Source organism: Podarcis melisellensis (assembly GCF_964234715.1).
Source record: "Podarcis melisellensis genome assembly, chromosome: 12".
Taxonomy (NCBI): domain Eukaryota; kingdom Metazoa; phylum Chordata; class Lepidosauria; order Squamata; family Lacertidae; genus Podarcis; species Podarcis melisellensis.
In genome coordinates, this window is record NC_138544.1 from 33,133,692 (window position 1) to 33,160,644 (window position 26,953).

Below are 26,953 nucleotides of genomic sequence, written 5' to 3' on the forward strand. Positions count from 1 at the left end.
GGAGGAGGAGGAGGGAGGGATGCTGGTGGCGGCGATGGTCCTGTTTGGCGGCAGCAGCAGCAGCAGCAGCAGCAGCAGAAGCCGACGGAGCGAGCCATGGCGCGCTACGGAGCGGGGTCGTGGTCGCACAACAGGCGCAGCGGAGCCGCCCTCACCACCCTCCTGCTGACAGGTTGGTCTCTGCGAGAGCCCCCTTCCCCGAGCGGCAAGCGGCGCCCTTCCCGCCCGGGCTGCGCATTCCCTGGCTACGGCCTGCTCCGGAGCCCGCGACTCCGCCCCGGGGCCAAGCGGCGGCGGCGGCGGCTCCCCGGCTCCTCTCCCGGCGGCCTCAGTCCGGGGTTCTCGCCCCATTCCCGGCCGCCGAGGCAATGGTGGAAATTTCTGAACCTTCTGCAGAGAGGAAAAGGGCCGGGAGGGCTGGAGGCATAGGATCTGAAAAACAAGGGCATGTTCATTATTGCTTCCATGGCTGGACGCAGCGTGTGTGTCCCCCTCCCAAAAAAAACCACATCCCAACCCAACTCCCCCCCCCGGATAAATTTTTGGATTTCCACACAGGCACAAGTGGAATTTCGAAGGATAAATGAAATGGGTCGAAAATTTGGGTGGGATGGGATGCGGGGATGTAAATTAAGTGACACTGTGATCCTGATGGTTGCATGTAGAATATTTTGACCTGAGCATCCAGTTTAGAAGGATCCATTTATAAATATATGGACAGAAGTAATCCCCCCCCAAACACCCCTCTGTTCCATTTCAGAGGCAAGTATTTAGAATGAGGAGATAACATGTAGTAGAACATTAGTACGCTGTGTGCCGGCTTAGATTTAGATCATACTGAAGGACTGTAGATGATGGTTAATGTAAGACACATTCCTCTACTGCAGACCACCCACCAGCTGTGTGCTTGTTTGTGTGTGTGTTGGCCCAGGGCTTGGAATCACAGCCATTTATTTCACCCTTAGGATTACACCAGCTGGGGAAGCTTGGGCAAATAGCAGAGTGAGAATCCTATTTACCAGGAGAGGAGAACATACTTAAATGCTTGCCTGGGCAAACTAGGGCATAGGAAATAATCTTCAGAGCAAATGAAGGCATGATGAGGTATATTAATGCACAAGAAGAAACATGCAGTATACCATAAAAGCAAAGTATCTCACTGGGTAGCTGGTGTTTTAACAGTAGGTTGGAAACATACTGTATTTCAGTATTTGCCTTTTTGCTTGACTAGTGATGTTTGCAGGTACTTGTACTCCATGTTGCATTGTGAATATTTGTTACTGAGAAAGGGCTTGCCTTCAGAATTATGAGGAGAATGTTAAGGGCACACGGGATCAAATACTCCAAGGATAGAAAAAAAAGTGGGGAAACCTGTACTTTGCAACTGATTTTCTATTTCTTCAGATTAGAAAAACATAGAAGGCTGCCTTATTTGAAGTCAGAGCATAGGTCCACCATGTCTCAGACAGTATTGTCTACATTACAGCTCTCCAGAATTTCAGATAGAAGCATTTGCCAGCTGTGCCTGGAAATATCAGGGATAGAACCTGGGTCCTTTTACGTACATGACATGTGTCTGCCACTGAGCTTAATGTTTCCACTTGTCTGTGGTGAATAAGAAGGCACAGATAATTGCAACCTAAACATATTATATTGTCTTCACATACAAATTCCCTATTGAAGTAGTACCTTTGCTGGGCCAACTAAACAATCTCAAAATAGTGTGCAAACTCTCAAGTTCTCCAGAACTCTTAATTGGGTTAGGTAGTAAACAAAGTAGGTGGGATGGAGGAAGAAAAGTTTGCTGATACTAAAGGAGTGATGGCTGCATCTGGTTACAGCCCTTTGAGATAGAATGGGAGAGGAGGTGACAAGCATTCAAAGTAGGCTGCTTAGGTGCCATGTAGGTGTCAGGTTGCACTAAGGCTTGGTGGGAACCAGAACTATATAACTATGGCTCCTTCCCCATCTCTGGAACCACAGAAGATCATTTGTACTGGATCCCTCTTTGTATGGTGAGAGCTTACTTCAAGGGTGGGGGAACTGGATCTGGATGGTATGGTTTTCCCCACCCACTGCAGGCCAACTTTGACAGTTGGGTGCGAATGCCCACCTGACAGTCACTTGATATAACAGTGACATCAGGTGACCCAGTTTCCTTTGCTTGCACAATTTGAAATCAAACCACTGTGGGAAAAGGCAGAGCCCTTTTGCAAGCACCAATAATCAACTGATTGTTGGTGCTTCCAAAGTCCAGTGCCCTGGCAAGGACACTGTGATTGTATGTCATCAGGCTGTGTTCAGATCTTAGGCTGAACACAGGCTGAATATTTCGAAGTTGATGTAGGAGTCAATGGCTTTGATCTTCTGTCCATGTGTTCATATAAACAGAAATGTCAATTGAACAAGGAATCTGCTTAGTATAGGACTTTCCCTTTTCAGTATCAACCTAGCATATTCCAGTGATGTGTTTTTTTCCTGCAAAATTTTGATCTGGATTTTTTTCTAATGGATTAGGATAATTTTTATCAGATAATTTTCTGATGCCCAATACAGGAGCTAATTTATGATGTTTATTTTTCTTATACTGTATTTAGTAAAATTAAGTTTGCCATATATTGAATTTACAATTGACATCTGGGCATTACTGCTAATAAACATATGAAATATAATTTCTTTCTGCAGAAAAATAAAGCACTGTAAAAATGCCTGCTCTAAATCACAGGACTATATTGAGAATTCAGTGCATTTGCACTAAAATCCAATAATGTCTAAAGAAACGTAACTGATGTAGTGTTTAGTATCAAGAGCTTCTTGCATAATTTCAAATCACACTGCATATGAAAGGTCTGGATTCCTGGAGACAAGGGTAAATGATAGTTGGAGTGGAATGTTCAAGAAGTTATGAACTGTAGGGTTAACTGGATTATAGGGAGAAATATGTGGTTAGTTAAATACATGTGGAAGACAAGATTTGGAAAGCACTCTTGTCATTTAAGTACATAAACTGTGTGGGGCAAGTTGTATATGATACTGTATTCTGCAGCACTTGAATGTGAGATTATCATATTATGTGATGCCTGCATATATTTAGATATAAATAAAAAAAGTATTCTGACCCCCTTAAAGAATAACATAATTGATATGGCATAAGCTTTCACAGACTACAGTCCACTTCATTAGATGCATGAAATATTAACCTGAGTTATAAGGTATAAACAGTGCTTTTTCTGGGGGGACGCAGGGTTACGCATACCCCTAAACGTTTTGTGAATCTTTATACTTTTGTCCATTTACTGTTTTTATATCCCCCAATTTGAACTATAAAGTGGTGATTTTCTTGACTCAAAATGAGAGTACCCCTAAACATTTTTTTTAGAAAAAAAAGCACTGGGTATAAACCTACACACATGGTTTGGGGAAGATTGTAAAATTGAAATCAGAAGGAAGACTTCAGAGGGAAATGACTGCTGTGTACACACCTTCGCGTTTGCTTTGCACCCAGTGCACTCCCACTGCTGGTTTGTGAAGCACAACATTATACACAGTCCACATCTACTCTGTAGTTTTCTGAGGAAATGCTTCGTTTTGAGGTGTTTCCCCCTAAACCCCCTTTGATTAGATTTGAAAACTTATGACACGTGAAGACATCCACACCCCCACTGGTGTGTGTGGACAGACAGCAAACAACTTGGAAACATATCCAAGTGTACTGATGCGTACAACAATGTACAAATGTGATTTGAAACGCAACGGGGGAAAGGAAAATTGTGTTTTAAGTCAGTACACAGCAGAAACTCGGAAAAGTACTTTCCTGTAACTTACCTGCATCTGGTGAAGTGGCCTGTTGTCTGTAGTGGCCTGTAGTGTTTTACACTACTTATATAAGGCTATGAAGTTGTTGTTAGTCTTTAGAGTTCCACATGACTCTTTGTGGTTTTTGCTACAGAAGACTTATCAACAGCCATTCTTCAGGTCAAGATTTTATGTTATGTGTCATTTATCAATATATTGAGTGCTTTTTTCTGGGGGGATGCAGGGGGACACATACCCCTAAACATTTTGTGAATCGATAAGTTTGGCTTCATTGAGGGGCAGTATTTCAATATGAGTAGGAAAATGAAAGTACAAAAAACATTTTTTAAAGGGAAAAATATATGCATTAAACTTGTTGTGTTTGATCTGCTGCTTTCGCCCAGATTGTACTTCTGGAGAAGTACATTCCTAATTAGGGTGAGTACAAATGCAGAATTGTCCATAAAAAATAACTTCCCTCAGTCCATTCCTTCCTGATTAGTACGTGCAGAGTACGGTATTTCAAAGCAAATTATATTCTAACTGGTGGCTTTTGATTTCTGAGAAACTGTTGACATGATATTAATCCAGTTTGCCTTGCATCTGTTTTATTTTGGAAAGCTTTTTTCTTGCACTCTGCTGGTGGCATAATTGGAACAGTTAAATGGAAGACCAAACACGTCATCAGTTATGTTAGCAGCAGCATAAAGGCTGCTGAGAAGAATGGTGAGTTTAGGTTGAAAAATATTTGGGATTAATCAACCTCCCCCTGGTATATTAGATTTGATGTATTAGTGGTGTGTATTTCACTAATAACATGATGTGGAAATAAATGGCAATTATATAATGTTCTAATCTTCTAAGCTTTAAGAATTCCTCCTTCTAATCTTTTGTTTTCAACTAAATTTTCAGTTATACTATGTGGATTCCTTTTCCCAAAATAATGGTTCTGGATAAAATATTGTGAATTTCTTGTTGTTGGTGTCTCCTTAAAACACATCTGCAATCTGCTAAGTGCAATAATAATCTCTTTATCATAATAAATGTGTCGTTTTTATTACTTGTTTGTAGCAATTGGCATAATTTATTGCGCACGGTTTTAAAAATGTCAGGACGCTTGGAGAAAAGAGGTAGCTAAATACTTCCATTTAATGCAAAATTGTCACATCAGGGTTTTGGAGGTTTTTTTGTTTTGCTTTTTTAGGTGTCTAAGAGTATTTTTAATTTTATTTATTTGAAACATTAAATACAATAATGTGAAAACTCAAGCTTTCTTTTTCATATTCAAGGCAGCAGCAAACCAAGATTAAACAATACCAAATATATATGTATGAAAACAATCCATTTTTAAAAAAATAACCCAAGGACTACAGAACCAGTAGCAGGAATTCAGACCTGTTTGAGTATTCATCCTGATTTGTTTGCAGAGTGTTTTCAGCGAGATTATAAGACATCCATTGATGGTTTAGCATTCATTTGCTTTGTTTTAGGGTGGTTATGCGATGGTGCATCAATTAGTTGTTGCACCCACCGAGGGCCATGGGTAGGCAGGGGTGCTGTGCAGTCACTCCAGGGGCATCGGTGGCAAAAGCTGGGTGCAGGCTCTGCTCACCCTCCAAGCCTCTTTCTCTGGGGCGCGCACACCACCCCAGGGTGCATGTACACCTGTCCCAGGCACCAGCAGTACATGATAAGCCACTGACTCCCAGAACCCACTAAACAAGGCAGAGCTCTTAAAGCTCTTTCTAGGCTGGAAAAACCCTATGCAAAAAGAGCTTAACACCAAGCTCAACCAGCCAGATTTCAACCTCATAAAGTCAAAATCTCACAAGTTAAGACAGTGTTTCCCAACCTTGTGCCTCCAGCTGTTTTTGGACTACAATTCCCATCATCCCTTGCCACTGGTCTTGCTAGTCAGGGATGATGGGAGTTGTAGTTCAAAAACAGCTGGAGGCACAAGGTTGGGAAACACTGAGTTAAGAACATGTAAGTTGCATGACTTGTGGCCAAGGCAAAGAACAAGTAAACATTTGCTACACAAATGTTACAAGAAAAGCACCATGAGAGTTAGTGACTTTTGACATCTTTGTAGTAGTTACCGGTATATCAAATGATTCATGGCAATTTGGCATTGTATTCCTTTTTTAATTTTGTTACGAGTGGGATGAGAATCGGTTCTGGTGGTTTTCCCAGTCAAAACTCTTTTAACAGGTGGCAGGCCTCTTATCTCTCGGTTTTTAGTGGAAGTCTGAACATAGCATACCACTGAATCAGTCATGGGTTTCCTCTTGCACCTGTGCCCACTTAGACTGCTGGCTGTTGAAGTGGAGCAGCATTGAAATATATGGCACAGTAGGAGATGCAACATTTGGCCAATAACAGCTTGGGGAGTATCACACCAGCAAAAGTCCATAGACAAATGTGGCAATATTGTATTTGTGAGCAGGTACTGTGAAGGACAGCGAGTGTCCTCAAAGAATTGGGAAGAGTGTATATTTGCACTGATAGATAGATAGATAGATAGATAGATAGATAGATAGATAGATTCCCAAGTGGAGAAGCAGGGAAAAACATTGGTTTGTCACCATAGGAAGAGCCCTGCTAGATCTCACGAAGGTCCATCTAGTCCAGCATCCTGCTCTCACAGTTGTCATCCAGATGACCATGGATAGCCTACAAGCAGGGCATGAGGAGGACAATAGTTCTTTCCAACTGTTGTTATCCAGTGACTGGTATTCAAAGGCATGTTGCCTCTGATCCTGATAGTAGTACATACCCAATGTGATAAGTAGCCATTGATAGCCTCGGCCGCCATGGGTCCGCCAAATCCTCCCCCCTCCCCACCAGACATCTAAGTTGGTGGCTCTTGCTACATACTGTGGTAGTGATTTTCACAGTACAGTGGTACCTTGGTTCTCGAACGGCTTGGCTCCCAAACAAATTGGCTCCCAAACGCCACAAACCTGGAAGTAAGCGTTCCAGTTTGCGAATGTTTTGCGGAAGCCGGACGGCCGACATGGCTTCCGCTTGAGTGCAAGAAGCTCCTGCAGCCAATCGGAAGCCATGCTTTGGTTTTTGAACGGTTTCTGGAGTCGGAATGGACTCCCAGAACAGATTAAGTTTGAGAACCAAAGTACAGTGGTACCTCGGGTTACATTCGCTTCAGGTTACATACGCTTCAGGTTACAGACTCCGCTAACCCAGAAATAGTACCTCAGGTTAAGAACTTTGCCTCAGGATGAGAACAGAAATCGTGCTCTGGCGGCGCAGCGGCAGCAGGAGGCCCCATTAGCTAAAGTGGTGCTTCAGGTTAAGAACAGTTTCAGGTTAAGAACGGACCTCCGGAATGAATTAAGTACTTAACCCGAGGTACCACTGTGCAGTGTGGAGAAGTACTTCCTTTTATCTGCTCTAAATCTTCCAAAATTCAGCTTCATTGGATGACCTTGGGTTCTAGAATTATAATCCGTTAACTGAAGGGCACAAGCCCCTTTTGGGGATACATTTGGGCTTTATTTTTATTTATTTTTATTACCGGTACTGTACTTCCCTTGCATATGCACCAGTGGATGTTTGATCAGAGGAGGGTCTACACTGCAAGATGGTCTGAGAAGCCTGCAGATTGCCGTCTGTTTGCTGTTCTGTTTCAGACCTTGTGGCCATCCTGTTCTGGAGAGGTTTCTGCTGCTCTGGTTGCAGAAGTGAAGGGTTACTCCAGCTGGAAGCTAGAAGGCATTGCGAACTTCATTCCCTTTGTGCCGTTCCAGAGCTCTGCTCCAGCAGGAGGAGAAACAGCTGATTCAAAGAGTTTGCTTGCTAGAAGTGAGAAATGCCACAGTTGTAGTGAGGCCTTCATTTCCCAGTGTTAGCTAAGGTCTCCTTGCTACAGTTTTACGAAGGGAGTATTGGGGCCAATCTATTCTATCAAGTGATGTGGGACAATTCAGTGATGCTTCTTGATAGGTGCGCACAAATGCTGGTAAAATGTTCACATTCAATTTATCAGCATGTCAAAGGGCTGAACAGTCTCCAGCATGCCCAAATTGCATCATATGATTCATTTAAAACATTCTGCAATTTAATCGCTTGACATGATCACAGAAAGGCCCGACTGTCTTTTTCACTTTTGCGTTTAAACTGAATTTTAATTTTGATGAGGATGACGGGGTAGCCTAAGGTTTCCTGAATGATCAACATGACCTAGATGATTAGAAATCTCCCTAACTATTGGTGCCACTTTTGTTGATACACCAAACAGCAAGGAATTCTGGGTTACAATGGGTATGGAATCTTAAATAGGAACCCGCATTCCCCCTGGAAAAAAATCTTGAGTTTCATATTCAATGAATAATGAACATTACTGAATTTAGACATCACACATTCTCTCGTGAGCCCAATCAGTGTATGCATTTATTCAGTGAAAGGATAACTGGAGAAGTTCAGTTGTGTGTCTCCTAAGGACACAAAGAATAGGAAATATGTATTTTCCAGATAGGAAAGACTTGTTGAAAGCGATAACCTAATTGTAATAGTAGTTGTGAATGCTACTTGTGCCACTTGATAGCAGCTTTCAGTGATGAACTTTTGGAAGCCCTTGCCCTCCTCCATTATTATGAGAAAATCAGTAGCTCTAAAATATGGGATATATCATCCTTATTTATACAAAGACAAACAAAACATTGAAGTCAAGTGTGTTGAGTACTGATATAGGCACAGATTGTAGGCATTCCAAGTCATTACTGTGACTTGAATAAAGTACCCACTCAAATGTAATGTATTTATATTTGTATCTGAATTAGTTTTTTAATCATCTGTGATTGTATATTTTTTTTACACCCTGGGCCCTTTTTTCCTTGAGGTACATGTAAATACATTAAGATTAAGATTCCCAAGGTGTGTTACAGTATCAGTCTCAGAAGACGAAAACCGCAAACTCAGATGAAACATCACAATTAAAACCAGCATATGCAAAATTTGAAGGTGTCTTAAAACTCTTCCAGGCAGTCCCATCATTTATCAGTAAACATCAAACTGCTGCAGAAGGCCAGAGCGAAGGGGTATGTTTTAGTTGGCGCCAAAAGTTAAACAAAAGTTGGCAGTAACCAGCTTAGAGAGAAGGATGCTCCTTTTTTAAAAAACAACAACAACCAAGCATCTCATTTTGCATTTACAGATTCATTTATGTAAAACTACACAGACACAGCTGGATGTGTGTTTTCTGCTGCCTGATTGATGCCCATATGAAAAGAGATCCCATATCTTGCTCCCTCTTCTGCTCTTCCGATAAATGCCTAAAATATTATTAAAAGGATTCTAGTTAATAATATTTTAGATGATGGTATGACACAGTTAAGGATGTAATGCAAATAGCACTATTGGACCTTTTAACTTTTTAAATCAATAAAATAGCAAACTGAGGTTCTGCCCTCCCCAACAAAAGGCCTGTCCCCCCAAAGAAATCCTGGCTACGCCCATGTAAAGGTGTGCTTGGAGGTTATTCAACTGGTCCTGATTCAGAAGTAGGCATTCAAGGCAGCTTGGTGCATATAATTCGCTGTGTTTCCCCCCCTTCCAGTCACCGTTTTAATTGTGCCGACTGCTGCTGGCCAATTTGCCAGCGGCAGGAACTGTACCTAAACATGCAAAGTCTGCATGTCACATTTAAACCATAGTTAAACTATGGTTCAATGTAAACACACAGCATGCTGGTGCACCTTGCTGAAAAATTCCTGCTCTGTACCTACAGCTGCTGTGTTGCCAGAATATAAGCCAAAGTCTGACATTGTTGTGATGTGCAAACCCGCACTTAGCATTTGCTTTCCCCAAACAAACCATGGGCAGTAAGCCAAGAACAAACCTTAGTTACTTGTTCATGGCTCATTTGGAGAGAAAGAAACCATGACCCTGTGTTTGGACATCATGACAAATGAGACTTTATAATAATTTATATAATAATTTATTATTTCTACCCCGCCCATCTGGCTGGGTTTCCCCAGCTACTCTGGGCAGCTTTCAACAGAACATTTAAAACAGAATAAAACTTCAAACATTAAAAACTTCCCTAAACAGTGCTGCCTTCAGATGTCTTCTAAAAGTCGGATAGTTGTTTATTTCTTTGACATCTGACGGGAGGGCGTTCCACAGGGCGGGGGCCACTACTGAGAAGGCCCTCTTCCTGGTTCCATGTAACCTCACAGTGAGGGAACCACTAGAAGGCCCTTGGCACTCGACTTTTTGCTTGTTTCCTAGCCATGCAACAGGAGCAGGGGAGATATGGAGCAAGAAATCATGGTGCAATTACATCAAACAATTGGTTGTTAAATATTGTTTACTGTGATGTGTGAACTAGGTCATTGAGAAAATATTCCTCCATGGATGGAGAAGAGAGCAACAATGGGGACCCTAATAGAGCAAATAGATTATTTATAGCCATTCATTATAATACTGAAACGCCTTTCGTCACGCTTTTGTTTGTTATTTAATTTTAACTTCTTAACGCTGCTTTCCTAAGCATGGAAGTAATTCCTATTGGAATCGATAGGATTTGCTTTCAAGTAGACTGTAAGGCGATACCTGTTGTTCAACTTCTTTTTTATCAAAATATGCAAAAATAAAAACAAAACCCACCACCTTCTACAATGCATAGTTAACTGATACAAATTATAATTCCTTACAATACTCAAAAGGACAAAGCAGAATAATTCCTCCTTTGTCAGCGACATGCTAAATGGTTGAATTTTGATTGCTGCCTACGCCTGCATAGGAGTTGTTAGCATACATAAGAAAGAAGAAGCATTGCTTTGCGTGTCTTCTGTCGTCCTCGTCCACTTCTTAACTTGTCATTAATAGGGATATCCTTTTCTGCTTCCCTTTTCCCAAAAATGACTTGCGGCATTTTGAATGTGTCCTACTTTTTCATACCCTGTCTCTTCTCTCTGCTCCTCCTTTCCCAGTGTACACAATCCTCTCGAAGGTGCACTCCGATCATACGGTGTACCCTTCCGCTGGAGTTCTGTTTGTCCACGTCTTGGAGAGGGAATATTTTAAAGGGGAGTTTCCTCCTTATCCAAAGCCTGGTAAGAAATGCTTACAGTTTTATAAATATGTTTCAGAGTCATTAAATAACCCTAATTACTTCGCATTTGCAGAGAGAGAGAGAGAGAGAGAGAGAGAGAGAGAGAGAGAACACGCAATGGTGGAGCAGGCGGGTGTGCAAGGCAATCCTGTACATCAGGGGTGGGGAGTCCCACGCCTGGGACCAAATACCACCTTGCAACAGCCTCTCCTTTTCACTGTGGCACACAAACCCGGCCCCCGTGCTACTGGAGCTGCTATTATTAGTCCCAAGAAAGCAGCTTCCATTGGCACCAGTGGAGACTTCCCTCCCAGACCTTGTAGGAGCATTTGGGCCATGCATGTATCAATTTTCAGCAGCAGCATTACAAGGGAGGAAAGGGTTAAATCAGGCACACACCCCCAAACTCGGCCCTCCAGATGTTTTGGGACTACAACTCCCATCATCCCTAGCTAACAGGACCAGTGGTCAGGGATGATGGGAATTGTAGTCTCAAAACATCTGGAGGGCCGAGTTTGGGGGTGCCTGGGTTAAATCTTTACCCCATTTGTGCTGCAGTCCCAGCAGAAATCCTCCACGCTTACTGTTTTTTTGTTTGGGTTTTTTGTGTTTATTAAACAAACAGAGGTGATTGCAACTGTTGTGTTTCGCATTGCCTCTATTTTGGCCTGAAATTATAGTTTCTTTAATATAGCAATTAAAGAAACCCATTTCTTGAGTTCAGTGCTGTTTTTCTGCATTTTTTAAATGCAATGTAGGGCACAATCTACAGCTGTAGACAGTCATCTGGCTTCCATGAAATAAATCTGGGACAATTTTAGTCCAGTTTAACAAAATACTTTAAATATATTTTGGCAGTTCTGTAAACGAAGAAAGTATGTGATTAATTCTACTTGTTTTTCTTTTGCTTGGTATGTCATATAGCTCTCAAGCCAGCAGCAGAACAAACTCTTTACTGTACAACTCCCTTTAGCTAAGCTGCAATCTGCACCTACCTAGGAGAAGTGGATGGGAGATAATAGACCAACTCTAGAGCCCTCTGCAAATAGTAGAGTTGATACACAGATATTTACGTCTGAGTAAATAGGCAGAGGACTGCACTGCACATCACACTGAAATTTATGCAGATGTTTGCAGTCTCAGGAGCCAGGATTTCCATCATGGCTGGTTTGGGTTAGTGCATCTTTATGGGTGTTTTTGAACTAAAATGCAAAACCTATCAGTTTGACTTACAGAGTGTAAATGCAGAATTATGATTCTTTCATGATCATAGCGGACTACCAAGAACAAGAATTATTGACACCTTGCAGTCTCCTGCTTTGTCATTTGCATTGCATGAAAATACTGTGCTGTTCACTTGGTGACACTGTATTTTAAATTGGATGTCCTGTTTATCCAGGCGAGATGAACAATGATCCTATAACTTTTAACACAAACCTAATGGGTTACCCTGACAGACCTGGTTGGCTACGATACATCCAGAGAACACCCTACAGCGATGGAGTCTTGTATGGGTCACCGACAATAGACAATGTGGGAAGACCGTCTGTCATTGAGGTAGGTTTGCTGCAAAATATTTTATCTAGACATGTTGTCATGGATAACTATGTGTTGTATGATAACGTCCCTTGATGATAATTAAAAAAACACAGCCTGATCGCCAAATAATTTTTTATAAAAAAAAAAAATCAAACATCCAATTTCATTGTTTTCATGTCTTCCTTCTGCCAGCTTCATATATTTGGTGAATTAAGCTGCTTATGAAATCTAATGCCACAATAAACCAATGATTTCAAAGCGTCACAGCACTTGGCCTTTAGGCAGCCTGAAAGAGATCCCAGGATTTTATGACCTGGCCGTGACCTTGTACCAGTCGTTAATCCCATCCCTTTTTTGAGTGTTCAACAGCACAGGGTCAAGGAGTGGGACCCGCTGAGTAGCCGCACTCTGACATTGCATTCCTCCTCTGATATCTGCACATACAGCACAAGCAGTTGTTGTAAGGAAACTTTCATGCATATGCCGTATTGGCCTGAATATAAGCCTCACTTTCCCCCCCAAATTCCGACTGAAAAGTTAAAGTGCGGCTTAAATTTGCAACCTTAGCAAAAATGGCTTTTATGATATCTCTGCAGAAGCGGACATACGGTGAAACGGAACGGGTGTGAGTGCCTGCGTAACTTTAAGGGAGCAGCTTACATTTGGGTATTGTCCTTTTCCTCCCCCCCCCCGAATTTTAAAGGTGCAGCTTATATTCAGGTGCGGCTTATATTCGGGCCAATACGGTAATCAGTGCTTTTTCCCCAGAAAAAGGTTTAGGAGTACACAAAAAGGCTCCTCTGGAACAACTGTGCATGTGAAAGCCATCTCCCTGTGGAATATTTGCTCTGTACACGAGGACTTTGGAGAAGAGCCCATGATGCCAGGGTGGAGCTCCTTCGTGTGTCCTTGCACATTCTGTGTTTTTGACCACAGGAGCTAAGAATGGCCAGATAAGGCTGCAGAGTTCACCTTTTATTGGAGAGTGTGTGTGCTTGGCACCTGGAATTGCAAACTTTTGCACAAGGTAGGCAGAGCTATAGAAATGTGGTCGTGTATGTAAAATATGTTCTCATATTGAGAACAAGGGAACAGCAGCTGCATTCAGATATGCAATTGTACATGTAACCCATTGAAAAGAATGAACAGCATCTGTACCTGTATGCATATCAAGTTGAAAGCAATGGAGAGGATCTATGTGTAGGTGTACTGTACATCTGATTTATGCTAGCAGTTTGTAAAAACAAGGGTAGCTGGAAATTTACAGCATGAACCTAGATATGTCCCATCCTAGAAGTGAAGTCCTATAGAGTTAGGTGGGGCTTACGCCCAGGGAAGTGGGGATAGGATTACATCTTTAGTGATGTTTCTATGGATTTCTGAGACCAGGTGAAAAACTTAGAAAGCTCCATGGAAATGAAATGACAAATGTCACCCATTCCTAGGGACAATCATTCACCTTCTAGATCAGTTGTCTCCTACCTTGGGTCCAAAGATGCACCTTTGTGACACGTAAGGAACCCTGTGAGTTCAGAGCATCTATTTACAGCAGTGGTCTGCTGGGTGCATCTGGAGTGCAACTTATTTACCCTTTATTGACATGGATGTGCTCCTTAAAATCTTTGGTGGTGAAATGGAATCTTGGAAGTCTTCTAATTCTGTCCCAGTTTACTGACAAAACTTGACTGACTGGCTCAGAATCAGGTTGGGCATGTTGGTTTGTTTTGTATATTTCTAGGCCACTTTTTAGGGCAAAGCCTTCCCTAGGTGCCTTCACGTGAAAACAACTGCATAATTCAGCAGAGGTCCCTAACCTTTTTGGCACATTTGGAAGACTAAGAAACTGATGCGGGTATCACAAAATAGTCATTTCTCAGAAGAAAACCCAGCAATGCTCAGAACACTCCCCCCCCAAAAAAAGTCCATGCAAAATATATGCACCCTCTAAAAACAAATAACATATAGACAACAACAACAACAACGTATAGACAAAAAAAGCAGGCAACACCCTGAACCAAACCACCAAAACAACAACAACAAACAAACCTAATAATAAGCATTCCAGAAGAAATGTTTTAAATTCTGGAAATTGTAGATTTGTCTTGGTCTGGTGCATGTAATGTCTTTCATTCTGTAGTTGCATGATTTGTACTTATATATTGTATTGTGATGGCTGTTGGCTAGAAACAAAAATCTATTGACTAATTTTAAAAAAGCAAAACAAAATTGGGAAGGGCAGGGAGCCTTAGTCAGTGGCAGAAGTGTCTGAGGGTCCTGTGGTCCCCATGGGCACCACACTTGGGATCCCAGGAACACAGTGTCCATGTTTCAGTAAAAGGAATATTGTAACGTAGCACCCTAAAACAGTCCACAGGCCAGCAATACAGTGTTATAAATGTAACTAAAAGCAATTAAAAACATTCAAGTTATCAACAATAGAAATTCATTAAGAAGTTGCCAAAAACTAGTGGGGGTTTTTGGAGCCCATTTTAAAGCTTGTTCTGATGAGGCCTTATGCAAATCACTTGGGGGGGATAACATAACCAAGGGGCTTTCACTTGGAAGGCCCTGTTTCTCATAGCTGCTCATATGCTTAATTTTACGGGTGGGCCTAAGAGCCTTCTCACTAGTTTTCGTCCATTTGCTGTTATTTGGCTAGCTCTCACATAATGTATGCTCTCCCCCCCCCCTTTTTTAAGGTATAATGTGTTTTCCCTTCTCCCCTTTTGTCCTTCCACAAAAAGCTTGAGGGGCCCAACCACTGCCCAGGTTTCTTGCCATCTAACGCTGGCTTTTCACAGCATTGTTGAATAACCATATATAGAATTGTCGAGCTAGATGCAAGTTTTCCGTGCTCAACTGATAATAGTTTTTGGAAATATAGTAACAAGTTTCTGGTCTATGTTTCTTCTTTATTAGATCACTGCTTATAACAGGCGCACTTTTGAGACGGCCAGGCATAATTTGATTATTAATATAATGGCAGCAGAAGGTAAGCATTTTAGATTGCATTGATACATAGTATTACACCATTAGGAGATTATTATAGAATAAATAAATGGCAAAAGGATAGGAAAGAGGTATGCCAAGCTTTGCTGTATTTAGTTAATTGTATTTTATTTTGTTATTTCCAAGCCACCTCTGTTAGAGAACTCTCCTTCATTCTATTATAAATATTTTGAAATGTTTGCATTTATATTTTTAAAAAGAGTGTGTACTTGAAAAGTGCATCTGGTCTGTTACTGTGGATTACAGGGAGAGCCAAGCGGTGGCTTAGGAGCCTCACCCAGCTTCTAGAAAATTTTAGATATCGGAATGACATAGTAGTTCAGTTCACACATTGTGAGCCATTTATGCCAAGACTTAAGTGCTCATTCCCTTACTTTTCAGTCCCTTACTTTTCTTAGAGTGATCATCACCATGGTTTGCCTCAAGTCAGAACGAGAAACCATAGTGTGAATGATGCGAATTTCTGATCTCAGTTTGTAGGCAAACTGTGGTTTGTGCAAACCAGCAAGCGAGGGAGAGAACTGGAGTGCATAAGGCAGGGGAACAAGAAACTACACGAGTCTTAGGTGCTGACATGATCAGCCTCGGGATGGGCAAATCCTCCAATTTCCATTTCTCATTTTTTCATTCTTAAGTTCTGTTCTCCACTTTCCCACATCAGTTTGTGATCTATTTATTTTAAAAAGACCTTAGGAAAATTCACCAGTGTATTAGGGCATTCCCCCCCTCCCCATATACCCATTTTTGAAAAGCAATTTTCCCTCATATAATGCAATTTTGTATTCTATTTTCATGCACACTTTACCCTAGTATGTGCAGTTGTGTACACATCCCTTGTCTGGATAACTGCATTGCAAAATTTGGAGAAATGTGAATTTCAAAGGATGGTTGTGTTTTGTGTGTATGTGTTTGTAAAGGTTCCAAGTGGTTGCTCGAGAGCAAGCAGGCAAATACCTGCCTGCTTGGCTGTAAAGCCTTGCTTTAGCTGCAAAAATAAACTTTGTCTGTCCAGAGCGCCACTCTCCTATGGCTGGCTCATTCACTGCTCATAAACTTGCCCCAGCAAAGTAGTTTCTTGATGCCCAGTCTGCCCTTCCCCTCTCTGCGCGGAAGCCTACTGCGCAAGGAGGGTGTGGGTAATGGAGGACCCCACTCCTCCCCGCTTTGCCCAGGCAAGGTGTCCTGGCACTGCCTCACATCCTCCAAGCCCTGCAGCTCCTCTCCGCTGGAGGCATGGTTACTCTCCTCCGTTGAGGAGGAGCTGCTTCCCACGATCCTTGGAGGCTATCTGTACTCCATTCGGCTTTTCCTCTCTCCCTCCTGAACCAATGGCAGTTCCCTGACAGTGTTGTTTCAGAAAGTGTGATTAAGTAGGTGCTCCTTTAAATGTGGACTGAGTTGAGCTTCTCCCCCATCCTTCAAGCAACCAAATTCAAGCCAGTGGTTTAGTACAGAGATCGTGCAACCAGCCGTCTTGTATCTGTGGTTAAGAGACTGGATGTCTCTTGAGCATTTGTGGAAGTTGCTTTGCAAGCCTTAGATTTATAAAGGATCTTGGATTGCTTCACACTCGGTTATATTTAGAAAATGACAGTGCTGTATTTCTGATTTATTATTCTGCCTTCTTTGTAATTTTGTAAAAAGACAAACCTAAGGCATAATTAATGTTCTCTTTGCAATTAGATTTTCCTTTACCATATCAAGCAGAGTTCTTCATTAAAAATATGAATGTAGAGGAAATGTTGGCAAGTGAGGTTCTTGGAGACTTCCTTGGAGCGGTGAAAAATGTTTGGCAGCCGGAGAAACTGAATGCCATAAACATCACCTCAGCTCTTGATAGGGGAGGCAGAGTCCCACTTCCTATTAATGACATGAAAGAAGGGTAAGCAAGTTTTCATTATATTTCTTCTAGCATTCCAGATATTTTAGAATGTAGCTTGCAACAAAAGCAGTAAAGAATCTTAAAGCAGGGGTTGCCAATCTTTCTGGGCTAGTGAACGTATTTGGAATTTTGAGCAAGTGCCATTCATTCAAGTCACCAAATGGCTGCTGTGTGAGTTTGTGGCATAACACAAAATGGCAGCTGTGGGGGGGGGGTCACATCTGGGTTAATGGGCTTGCGCACAATTATTATTTTTTGGAAAGCAAATAATAGAAATGAGCGGTACACTTCTGTTAGGTTCTGCTGGTTTTCCAGAACAGGCTTTTATCAGGTAAGAAAATGCCAGGAAAACTGAACAGAGTGCTTCCTGAATTCAGCCAAGATAATATCTGCTTCCTTGCAATTTCCACTCATTGATTCTAGTCCTATGAGCCATTGCTCATAGGGCTTAGTTTCCAGACCCAGTAAAGGTAAAAGGTAAAAGACCCCTGGATGGTTAAGTCCAGCCAAAAGCAACTATGGGGTACAGCGCTCATCTTGCTTCAGGCTGAGGGAGCTGGCGTTTATCCACAGACAGCTTTCTGGGTCATGTGGCCAGAAGGACTACACTGCTTCTGGCGCAATGGGACACCGTGATGGAAGCCAGAGTGCACAGAAACGCCACTTACCTTCCCACCACAGTGGTACCTATTTATCAACTTGCACTGGTGTGCTTTTGAACTGCTAGGTTGGCAGGAGCTGGGAAAGAGAAACCGGAGCTCACACTGTCGTGGGGATTTGAACTGCTGACCTTCCTATTGGCAAGCCCAAGAGGCTCAGTGGTTTAGACCTCAGCGCCACCCTAATCCAGACCCAGTACTCCTGATGTGGCTTGGCTAGCACAGAATGAAGTGGGATTATTATGTCTCATAATTTAGAGACGATGCTTCTGGTAAGGTAGCTGAAGGTTGAGTTAGATTTTAAAGCAGCTGCATAGTGCTGCTGGCTCATGTTCAGCTTGTGATCAAACGAGATCCTTTCTACTCATGCTGCTGCAAAGCCAGGTTCTGCTTGCCGCCACCCAGTCCCAGCCTTTACTTGGAGCTTTGGGATTTTTTTTTTGGGGGGGGGTTGTACCTAAATACAGAACTACATACTTATCTTGGTCAAATTTTAACCTGTGGGGTTGGGTCCAATATCTCAGCCTGCCATTGCTCCCGAGTGCATGGTTTGTGAAGGGTGCAGCTATACCACACTGTGGCTTAATGCAGTTGAGGTTGATGAAACTGGCTAGGAAATGGTCAGTGCACTAGAAGTGCTTCAGACAGACTCCAACGAGGCACAGCTTAGTGGTTGTTTGATAGACTCTGCCATGGCAGTGGGGAATTTGCTACCATTGCATCCTCTCAGTGCCATCCAGAGAGCTTTCCCGAGTAACAAAGATACCTTTTCAGCCTTGTCTCCTTCCCTGGGTTGAGGATCACTGCAGTTGTCCAGTGTTGCTTTGCTTGGGGCGCTCTGCAGGCAAAGTTGCTCGCATGCAATCTAATCTGACTGAGACTCTGCTAGTTCTGTGGTTTCTCAGAGGGGGGGGGGCGGACTCAGTGCCCTCTGGTGGTCAAGTTTTATTCAACCATGAAGATATAAACAGGATCCTTTGGACATTTTGCTAAGCAAGGGGTCGCTTGTTGATCTTGCCCGGTTAAGCTTAATAAGGGTTTTGGCCATTGCTTATTGCCTTTTCAAAAGGCTCCCTTTTACAAGGTGTAATGTCTCTGTATTGAAGGAGCCCGTGCTATGTCTGATTTTGAAGTCCTGTTTGGGTTCACTGAATCTAAATATATACAGATTTATTTCCCATATTTCATTTGTGGACAAGGTGTTTTGAGAGGGCAGTAATGTAGAACCCCAGATTATCCTGGAGAAACTGAATTTTGGTACTGACCTGGATACAGTTCTTTGGTGACGCATTCAGAGAATCATAAAGCACATGCTGTAGTTTGCTGCCAGCTTTCATGTTGTCTGCTTTTGAACTGTGCATAATCTGCAAATGAACTGTGCAATAGAGAGCCAAGTGGAAACAGTGAGAAGCTCTTTCCATTCACGGACATTTGGATCCAACCCATTGATTGAAAATTTATCTGTGACCATCCTAAAACTGTCAACATTTCTTTGCAGTGTCTATGTTATGGTTGGTGCAGATGCTACATTCTCCTCCTGCTTACGGGAAGTTGAAAACCCACAAAATCAGCTGAGATGCAGTCAAGAAATGGAGCCTTTAATAACCTGTGATAAAAAGTTCCGTACCCAGTTTCAAATAGACTGGTGTAAAATCTCCTTGGTGAGTTGCTGGCTGGCAGCATTGCAGAACACACATAGCCAATGAGTCTTTAAAATAATCTTCTGGAGGACAGATTATGTAGATTTCTTTTTAACCTTCTGAGGTTCATGGGATGGACATGAGCTGATGCTCTGGAATGCCCTCCCTAGAGAAGCCCATTTGCCCCTGTCACTAAATGCTGTCCAGCGCCTGAAGAAAACCTAGTTTGTTAAACCAGAGATGGGGAACTAGGTACCCTCAAAATGTTGTGGGAGCCTAACTCCCATCAGCCCCAGCCAGGATGGGCAGTGGATCAGGATAATGAAAGTTGTAGTCCAACAACTTTTAGAGGGTCACAACTTAGCCATCCCTGTTTAAGAGTACCCATTGAGGAATATGAACTATCAACTGTCAGTAAGGTAAAGGGACCCCGACCATTAGGTCCAGTCGTGACTGACTCTGGGGTTGCGGCGCTCATCTTGCTTTATTGGCTGAGGGAGCCGGCGTACAGCTTCCGGGTCATGTGGCCAGGATGACTAAGCTGCTTCCGGAGAACCAGAGCAGCGCACGGAAACACCGTTTACCTTCCCACCAGAGCGGTACCTATTTATCTACCTGCACTTTGACACGCTTTCAAACTGCTAGGTTGGCAGGAGCAGGGGATTCGAACCGCTGACCTTCTGATCGGCAAGTCCTAGGCTTTCTGTTTAACCCACAGCGCCACCCGCATCCCGTTCATCTGTTAGTACAGTGAACTAAATGGACCAACTGTCTGACTTAGGAACATAGCTCATTTGGTTAGAGCATGGTTGGTGCTGATAATGCCAAGGTTGCAGGTTCAATCCTCATATGGGACAAAAGCATATTCTTGCATTGCAGGGGGTTGGACTAGATGATCCTCAGGGTTCCTTCCAGCTCTATGATTCTCTGATAGAAAGATGCCTTATACTATGAAAGAATTATGCTACTTGACATTGCTGAAGAATTAGAGTTAAGGTATAACTAGTTAGTAACTCTTCAAACTATGGCACTTGCTTTGTAAGCCTTGCTCAAGGAGATACTTTCCTCAAAGCACAGAATCCTAAGTATTCACAGTCCCATTGATTTCAATTGGATTTATTCCCCAGTAAATATACAAATATTTCATATATTGTTGGGACTCCCAACTCCCATCAGCCCTAGCTACAGGGCTAATGGTCAAGGACTAGCAGAGTCGCGACCCTCCAGATATTCTTAGGAGTTCCCCATCCCAGCAGTAAAGCAATGCTACGTAAACCTCTAGCAGTGGTTTTGTGTCATCTCATCTTCTGTCGATCAATGACTGCTTGATTGTTTACTTAAAACTATATACAGTATAGCCTGGCTTTTCTACCTAAGGAGATCGGGAGTACAGTGAAACAACAACACACGACTCGTTGCTGCCGAAACGCCAAAAAGGGCTCAATGGCCTGATTATTGTTATTTTTAACTGGTGTCTTAAACACAACCCTACAAATCTCCTGTGGGAGGAAATTCCAGAAGTGGAGAGGTAGCCAACACAGAGAAGGCCCTCTAATGACTTGTCCTCTTATGAATTCCTGAAGGTCCAGCAAGAAGGGTCTCTGTGGAAGGTCTCAGTTCTCAGGCAGGGTTCTCTAGCTAATGCATGATGTACTTTGAACAGAAAGTGAAGAAAGTGTCTTGATTTTTACAACCAGATTTCTATACAGACAATGTGTGGTACAAATTTTCCTTAAAAAAGAAATTATCATTCTGGAGGGCTGTTGCTTAAACTCTGCTGTAATGAATGCTCAGTGGTACTGCTTGATGGTTTATGATCCCCATTTTTTCTCCCAAGGTTTTACTGTCTAAAATATATTTTGTCTGTTTGGTATCAGGTTGACAAAACACAGCACGTTTCCACCTATCAAGAAGTGGTCCGTGGAGAAGGGATCTTACCAGATGGTGGCGAGTATAAGCCACCTTCTGAAAGCCTGAAAAGCAGAGACTATTATTCAGACTTCCTCATTACATTGGCAGTGCCCTCCGCAATAGCCCTGGTGCTTTTTCTAATCCTTGCTTATATTATGTGCTGCCGAAGGGAAGGCGTGTGAGTACTTTGAAACATTAATAAGTATTTTATAATTGTGTGAGTTTATAAGGTACATGACAAATAAACAGTAGATGAACTTGATTCAGTTCATAAAAAACACAGTCCGTTTTTAGCCTTTTCTAAAACATGCAATAAAATCAAATTACAGCTACTTGTTAACTTTGGAATGAGAAATTTTATTTATTTTTAAAAATTCAAAAACTGAGCAACCCATTCACAAAACTATTTAACCTGACAGTAATTTGAAGCTAATTAAAGGTAAACATAGTGTCTAACAATTAAAATAAACCTTATTAAGATTGTGAACTGAATTTAGGATTATAAAAGCCAAAAGCATTTTTTGAAAAAATAAAAAGCAGCAAGCAACACAATTTCTTCCATTTTACATGCACCTGTTCTGGGAACATTTTAGTCCCGCACCTGTCCTTTTAACGTGCATATTCATTTCTCTGTGTACATGTCTTTCATCTATCCCATCTCTTTATGTGCTTTCTTCATCCATGCCTCCTCATAAACCCTGTGGCAAATGCTTCCAAGTTGCACCAAATGGTCATGATCCAAATGAATGTGCAGAAAAAGGAACTTGATGTGCAGCCAACTCTTTCTTTGAACGTTTGCCATTGCTCCTCTCACTGCTGAAGAGGCAACCCTCCAAAATGCAGCTTGCCTCTTCGGCTATTAGAGCTGCAGAAACAAATCTCCAAAGGCAACTCCAGTTGCATGTATAGCTCCCATCTGCACACACCTGCATCTTCTTGAGATCATGATCCATTGCAACAGGACCAGCATTTCCATGCCATGACTTATTTCCATCGGCAGTTAGATTTAATGTTCCAAATATCAATGCTATTATTTAATTCATAACTTTTGTTTTATTTTTAGGGAAAAGAGAAACATGCAAACACCAGAGTAAGTGTCTTCTTTCCTGTTTTTTTCTCCCATCACTTAATTTTCATTTCCCAGTAGCTTCTCATGCTTCATACATGTATACCATCCTCATTCTCCTTAACTTGTTCTTCATCTTTGTGGAGGCTGCTTTGAAAAATGTAGAATCCTGAGAAACTGAGTAGGTCAAAATAAAAAGGGTTTAAAAGCTCATAATAAAAGAGGCCAGAATCAGAATATGATTATTCAGTTTTGAGGTTCGTGGTTTGTGATATTACTGTCAACTTCTATAAGGTAACCCAAAAATTATACTCCATAAAACTGCTTTTTAAAGTGAGACTTCTATTAATAATTGTTAGCTAACCACAAGAAGCCAAGCTCTAAAACATACCAAATAAAAAGCATTAACATCTGCACTTGGTTACATGGAACAGAATGCTGAAAAGCTCATCATACTTTAGAACAGGAGCGGTCCAATGTTGACAGGTGGGCGGGACCACCCACTTGTCAATCACCTAACAGCTGATCAGAGGTTGTAGCAACCTTTGAAGATGTACTTGCTGGAACCAACCAGCAGCTGATTGGCAGCTCCCTGAAACCTCTTTGAAAACAGAGAAGGCGAGCTCCACTACTGCAACCGTGATCCTAAGGAGGTGCCCTCTTGGTGCTGAATAGGCCCTCTCAGAGGTCCAGAGTCCCAGGCCGCTTCCCGCTTTTGAAATCCCTAGCTCTAATAAAAAGTAAAATGACAACACCCAAAACCAAAAGAAGGTACCAAAAATACACAGGGCAAGAATCTAAGCTTGAGGCCAAATCGGCCTCCTGCCCTTCGCCCACCCCACTGGGCCTGGTGCTGATCAGCTGTCAGGGGCGTGATTTGTGGGACCCGTGCTGGGCCTAATGAGGCCTGTGGGCCACAGTGGACCACTTCATAGATCCACCCAACCTTCAGCACCAGCATCATAATCAAAGCCAGTGACACCTTGTGAAGATCACAGGCCCTAGGCCAAACCCTTGTTACTCTACTCGTTAAATCCAGCCCTAATCAAAAGGGCCTAACAGTAGTGGGTTGAGAACCCTCTGGTTGAGGGCATAGGTCAATGCAAGGCCAGTGGGCGACCTAGAGGTGGCCAAGGCTTATCCCAGTGCAGCCAAGGTCAAAGAAGACATAATGTTGGATGCCTGATTGAATCAAATACACCTTGTACCTTATTGGCTTCTAAATAACAGTCAGTTGCTTTCTCTGCGGTCCCAATGAAAATTGGCGCCCCCTCCTTGAAGGTGCTGTTCTTCCCAGGAGAGAAGCTGGCATAGATACCAATGGAAGCTTCCCTCCCGAAGGGCAAAGCAGTTTCTAGAAACCACAGGAGTGGAGGCTGCTTTTCTTGAGGGTTTCTTGCTGGCATCTAAAAAGACCACTGCCTTGATGCAGGAGGCTCTTACATTCTTAAAGCATATGTGTGTGTGTGTGTGTGTGTGTGTGTGTGTGAGAGAGAGAGAGAGAGAGAGAGAGAGAGAGAGAGAGAGAGAGAGGTGTGTTATTGGGACCATGATGGTGGAAAAATGGGTTAACAATGTCTTTGGATCACAGGCCTGGTTCTGGTCTCCCCCTCCCCCAGCTGTTACTCAGAAGAAATTAGGCACATTAATTGCAGTTATGCATCCAGCTTGTGCCCAGATATTCCTGCTGAAAGCACAGGGAAAACTTGGGTTTTCCAATTTCCAAGTAATTTCCAATTTTTAAAAAATCCAGTATATGCTATTTATAAACCTTGTCGTTTACACCGATGTTGTGGTAATCTATCAAGTGGCTTTAAATGTCTGTATATGTTTGTACTCTTTATTTCCACAATGCTAGCAATTCTATTAAATATGGGGGGAAATGTTTTTTCCTTTTGATCTAGCATCCAGCTGGTCCACCACAGTGCCATTCAGAAATCCACCAAAGAACTTCGGGAGATGTCCAAAAACAGAGAGATAGCCTGGCCTCTCTCAACGCTGCCTGTGTTTCACCCAGTCACTGGGGAGATTGTGCCACCGGTTCACCCCGACAGCTATGACAACACTAGCATGCCACTGATGCAAACACAGCAGTAAGTATCACTCTTGGTGCCTAACACTGTGAATTTGAGTTTTGTGGTGATTCTGCTGATTTCTTCCATGGTGGTGGTGCTGTTGCCATCTCACTCTATAGGATGATTTGGCTCTTGCATTTAAATAGCAAAGCTCTGGTTACACATTCCAGTAACAACCCTTTCCCTAAGTAGAAGCCTGGGAGGCTTTTACTGTTTAGAGTTCATAATAGCATATAATCGTTTTAAAGAGGCTTTATTATTATTGTTGTTGTTATTATTATTATTATTATTATTATTATTATTATTATTATTATTATTTGTAGGAACCTGCCACATCAGACTCAGATTCCGCAGCAGCAAACGGAAGGTGACTTTTTAAAAATTATTTCTTGAAAAGGCAGAATATGACCTAGTTATCAACAACTGCTCACAAACTCATCTCAGCGTTCTTGTTCCCTTCCGCATTTTGCGGGGGCCTGGTTTCCCAAAGTTAATAGCAGAGGGGTGAGCATTGGGTGAGAAAGCTTTGTATTGCATAGGCCATAAGAGTAAGAATTAACAAAATTTAGATGGCATCTGTGAGATGCAATAGTTGAAACGGAAAAGAGTGAACTGAAATCTCCAATCAATATCACTTCCATGGAAATGAATGGCAAACGTATCAATGGGTATCAGCTTGCCAGACAGAACAACCCCCCTTGCCTTGCCTTGCTTCCCCCCCTCCCAACATGCTGTTTTGCGCTCCCCAAGCCAGAGTTCGTTAAAACAATCCTGTCCTGCCTGAAACCCCCCTTTTCTCATTTTTTTCCTTGGGAAATGTGCTATGAATGGGTCTAATTATTCCTTGCGCAGCCCAATTATTTCTTAGTTGCTCCCAAGTCCCTCAACTCAAGTGAGCTGCATCGGTTGAAGATGAGTGTTTCTTCTGTCACATATAAAATAAAAACAATTAAAGTTTGGGATAGCATACATACTCCCAACCCCTTTTCGCTCTCATGGGTTCTCTGAATGACTGAACAGGGTTTTAGTTATTAGTGTATCAAGCTGTGTTATGCCGAAATTTATAGAATTCTTGCTGGTTTGCATAACCATAAAATAAAACAGCAAAATCAAGGTTAATCAGAGAATCATTCAAATAGAACAAAGTCGGCAGTGAGTTTTGGGGAAACTTAGCATAAGTTTTTGTAGACTTGAGTCAATGCATCAAAGGCAATGTGTAGCTAACAACTTGAGCTATCCATTCATGCATCTGATGGCCTCTTGGCCTCAGCGCCTTATGCTGCATAGTATTTGTTAGTCTTTCAAGTACCACAAGGCCCCTTGTTGTTTTTGCTGCAATGGGGAAAATATGAGCACACTTCTCAAGGTGTTGGGTGACCTGTACAGGAATCCACTTTGAGGGGACTTGTTTTCAAAAGTTTTGTTTTTTATTACTGCTTTCGGGGACTAAAGGAGAATTTCGTATGACAACGTTCCAAAGATTAGAGGCAAGTATTACATACAGTATTCTGCTTTCTTGCTGTTGGAAAACCAAATGATACAATGAAGCACATTTTACTATGAACTGTACATGTTGATTCTAGATTTGATTTGGGTGGTCACTCTCCCAAAAGATTAGGCACCCTAAGATTTGCATAGCAGATGAAAGTGATCTATGAAGTTATTGTGTAAGGATTCTTATTTAAAGGTGAATGAAGCTGACTTGCAATTTTCTAACTGTAAAATTAAAACCATGTTGACTTTCTAACACCTTTTTGTGAATTGTCATTCACAGGTAAATGGTATACCTGAGGAAAGAAAACTTACAGAGGCGATTAATTTGTAATTAAATAAAACAGCCAATATCATCTTTTATTTCCTTATCTGCTTCAGTGATGCTTGAGTTTTTCTGATGGCGTATGCATGCCTCGTGTTAAATATTCCAGTGTCAGATGGTAATCATTTACATATTACTAAATTTACTGTATTTTTTTGTACTTTGGACACTTTCAACAAATTTATAAAATGGTAACTTTTATATTTGTTATATTTAAAATAAACAAATATTAAACTATTGGCTCTTTCTTACATGGATTATAAAGTAGTATATACTATGCAAAGGAGAGAAATGTTAGGACTTAAGAGATATGAAGGCCACAGGGGGGAAAAAATTTTGGGGTGGGAGATTTCCTCAATTTTTCTTCTTCTTCTGGATCTTCACATCGCTAGTTAGTCTCATGAGTAATTTTTGAATAATTATTCGGAAAAAGAATAATCTTGGTGCAATACATGCTATTATTGTGTCGAGAACTGCTGGGTTAGG

General features: G+C 42.0%; 1 protein-coding gene across 8 annotated transcripts; it reads left to right on the top strand.

Annotated features, from left to right (window-relative positions):
• Nucleotides 1-26,704, top strand: SGCE (sarcoglycan epsilon). 8 transcript variants are annotated; one of them, XM_081931239.1, is made up of 13 exons: nt 1-172; nt 4,417-4,521; nt 10,749-10,871; nt 12,270-12,427; nt 15,329-15,401; nt 17,102-17,300; nt 19,458-19,620; nt 21,477-21,688; nt 22,574-22,600; nt 24,481-24,669; nt 24,975-25,018; nt 26,104-26,138; nt 26,426-26,704. In XM_081931239.1, exons 1-13 carry the CDS (start codon nt 97-99, stop codon nt 26,474-26,476), a joined length of 1,455 nt encoding a protein of 484 aa, XP_081787365.1. In that variant the 5' UTR covers nt 1-96; the 3' UTR covers nt 26,477-26,704. The 8 variants fall into 8 exon arrangements, with proteins under 8 accessions (XP_081787365.1, XP_081787366.1, XP_081787369.1 ...); XM_081931244.1 differs by lacking the exon at nt 4,417-4,521 and adding an exon at nt 7,446-7,617 and having other exon boundaries at nt 57-172; XM_081931240.1 differs by lacking the exon at nt 22,574-22,600 and having other exon boundaries at nt 2-172.
• Nucleotides 26,705-26,953: the final 249 nt, after the last annotated feature.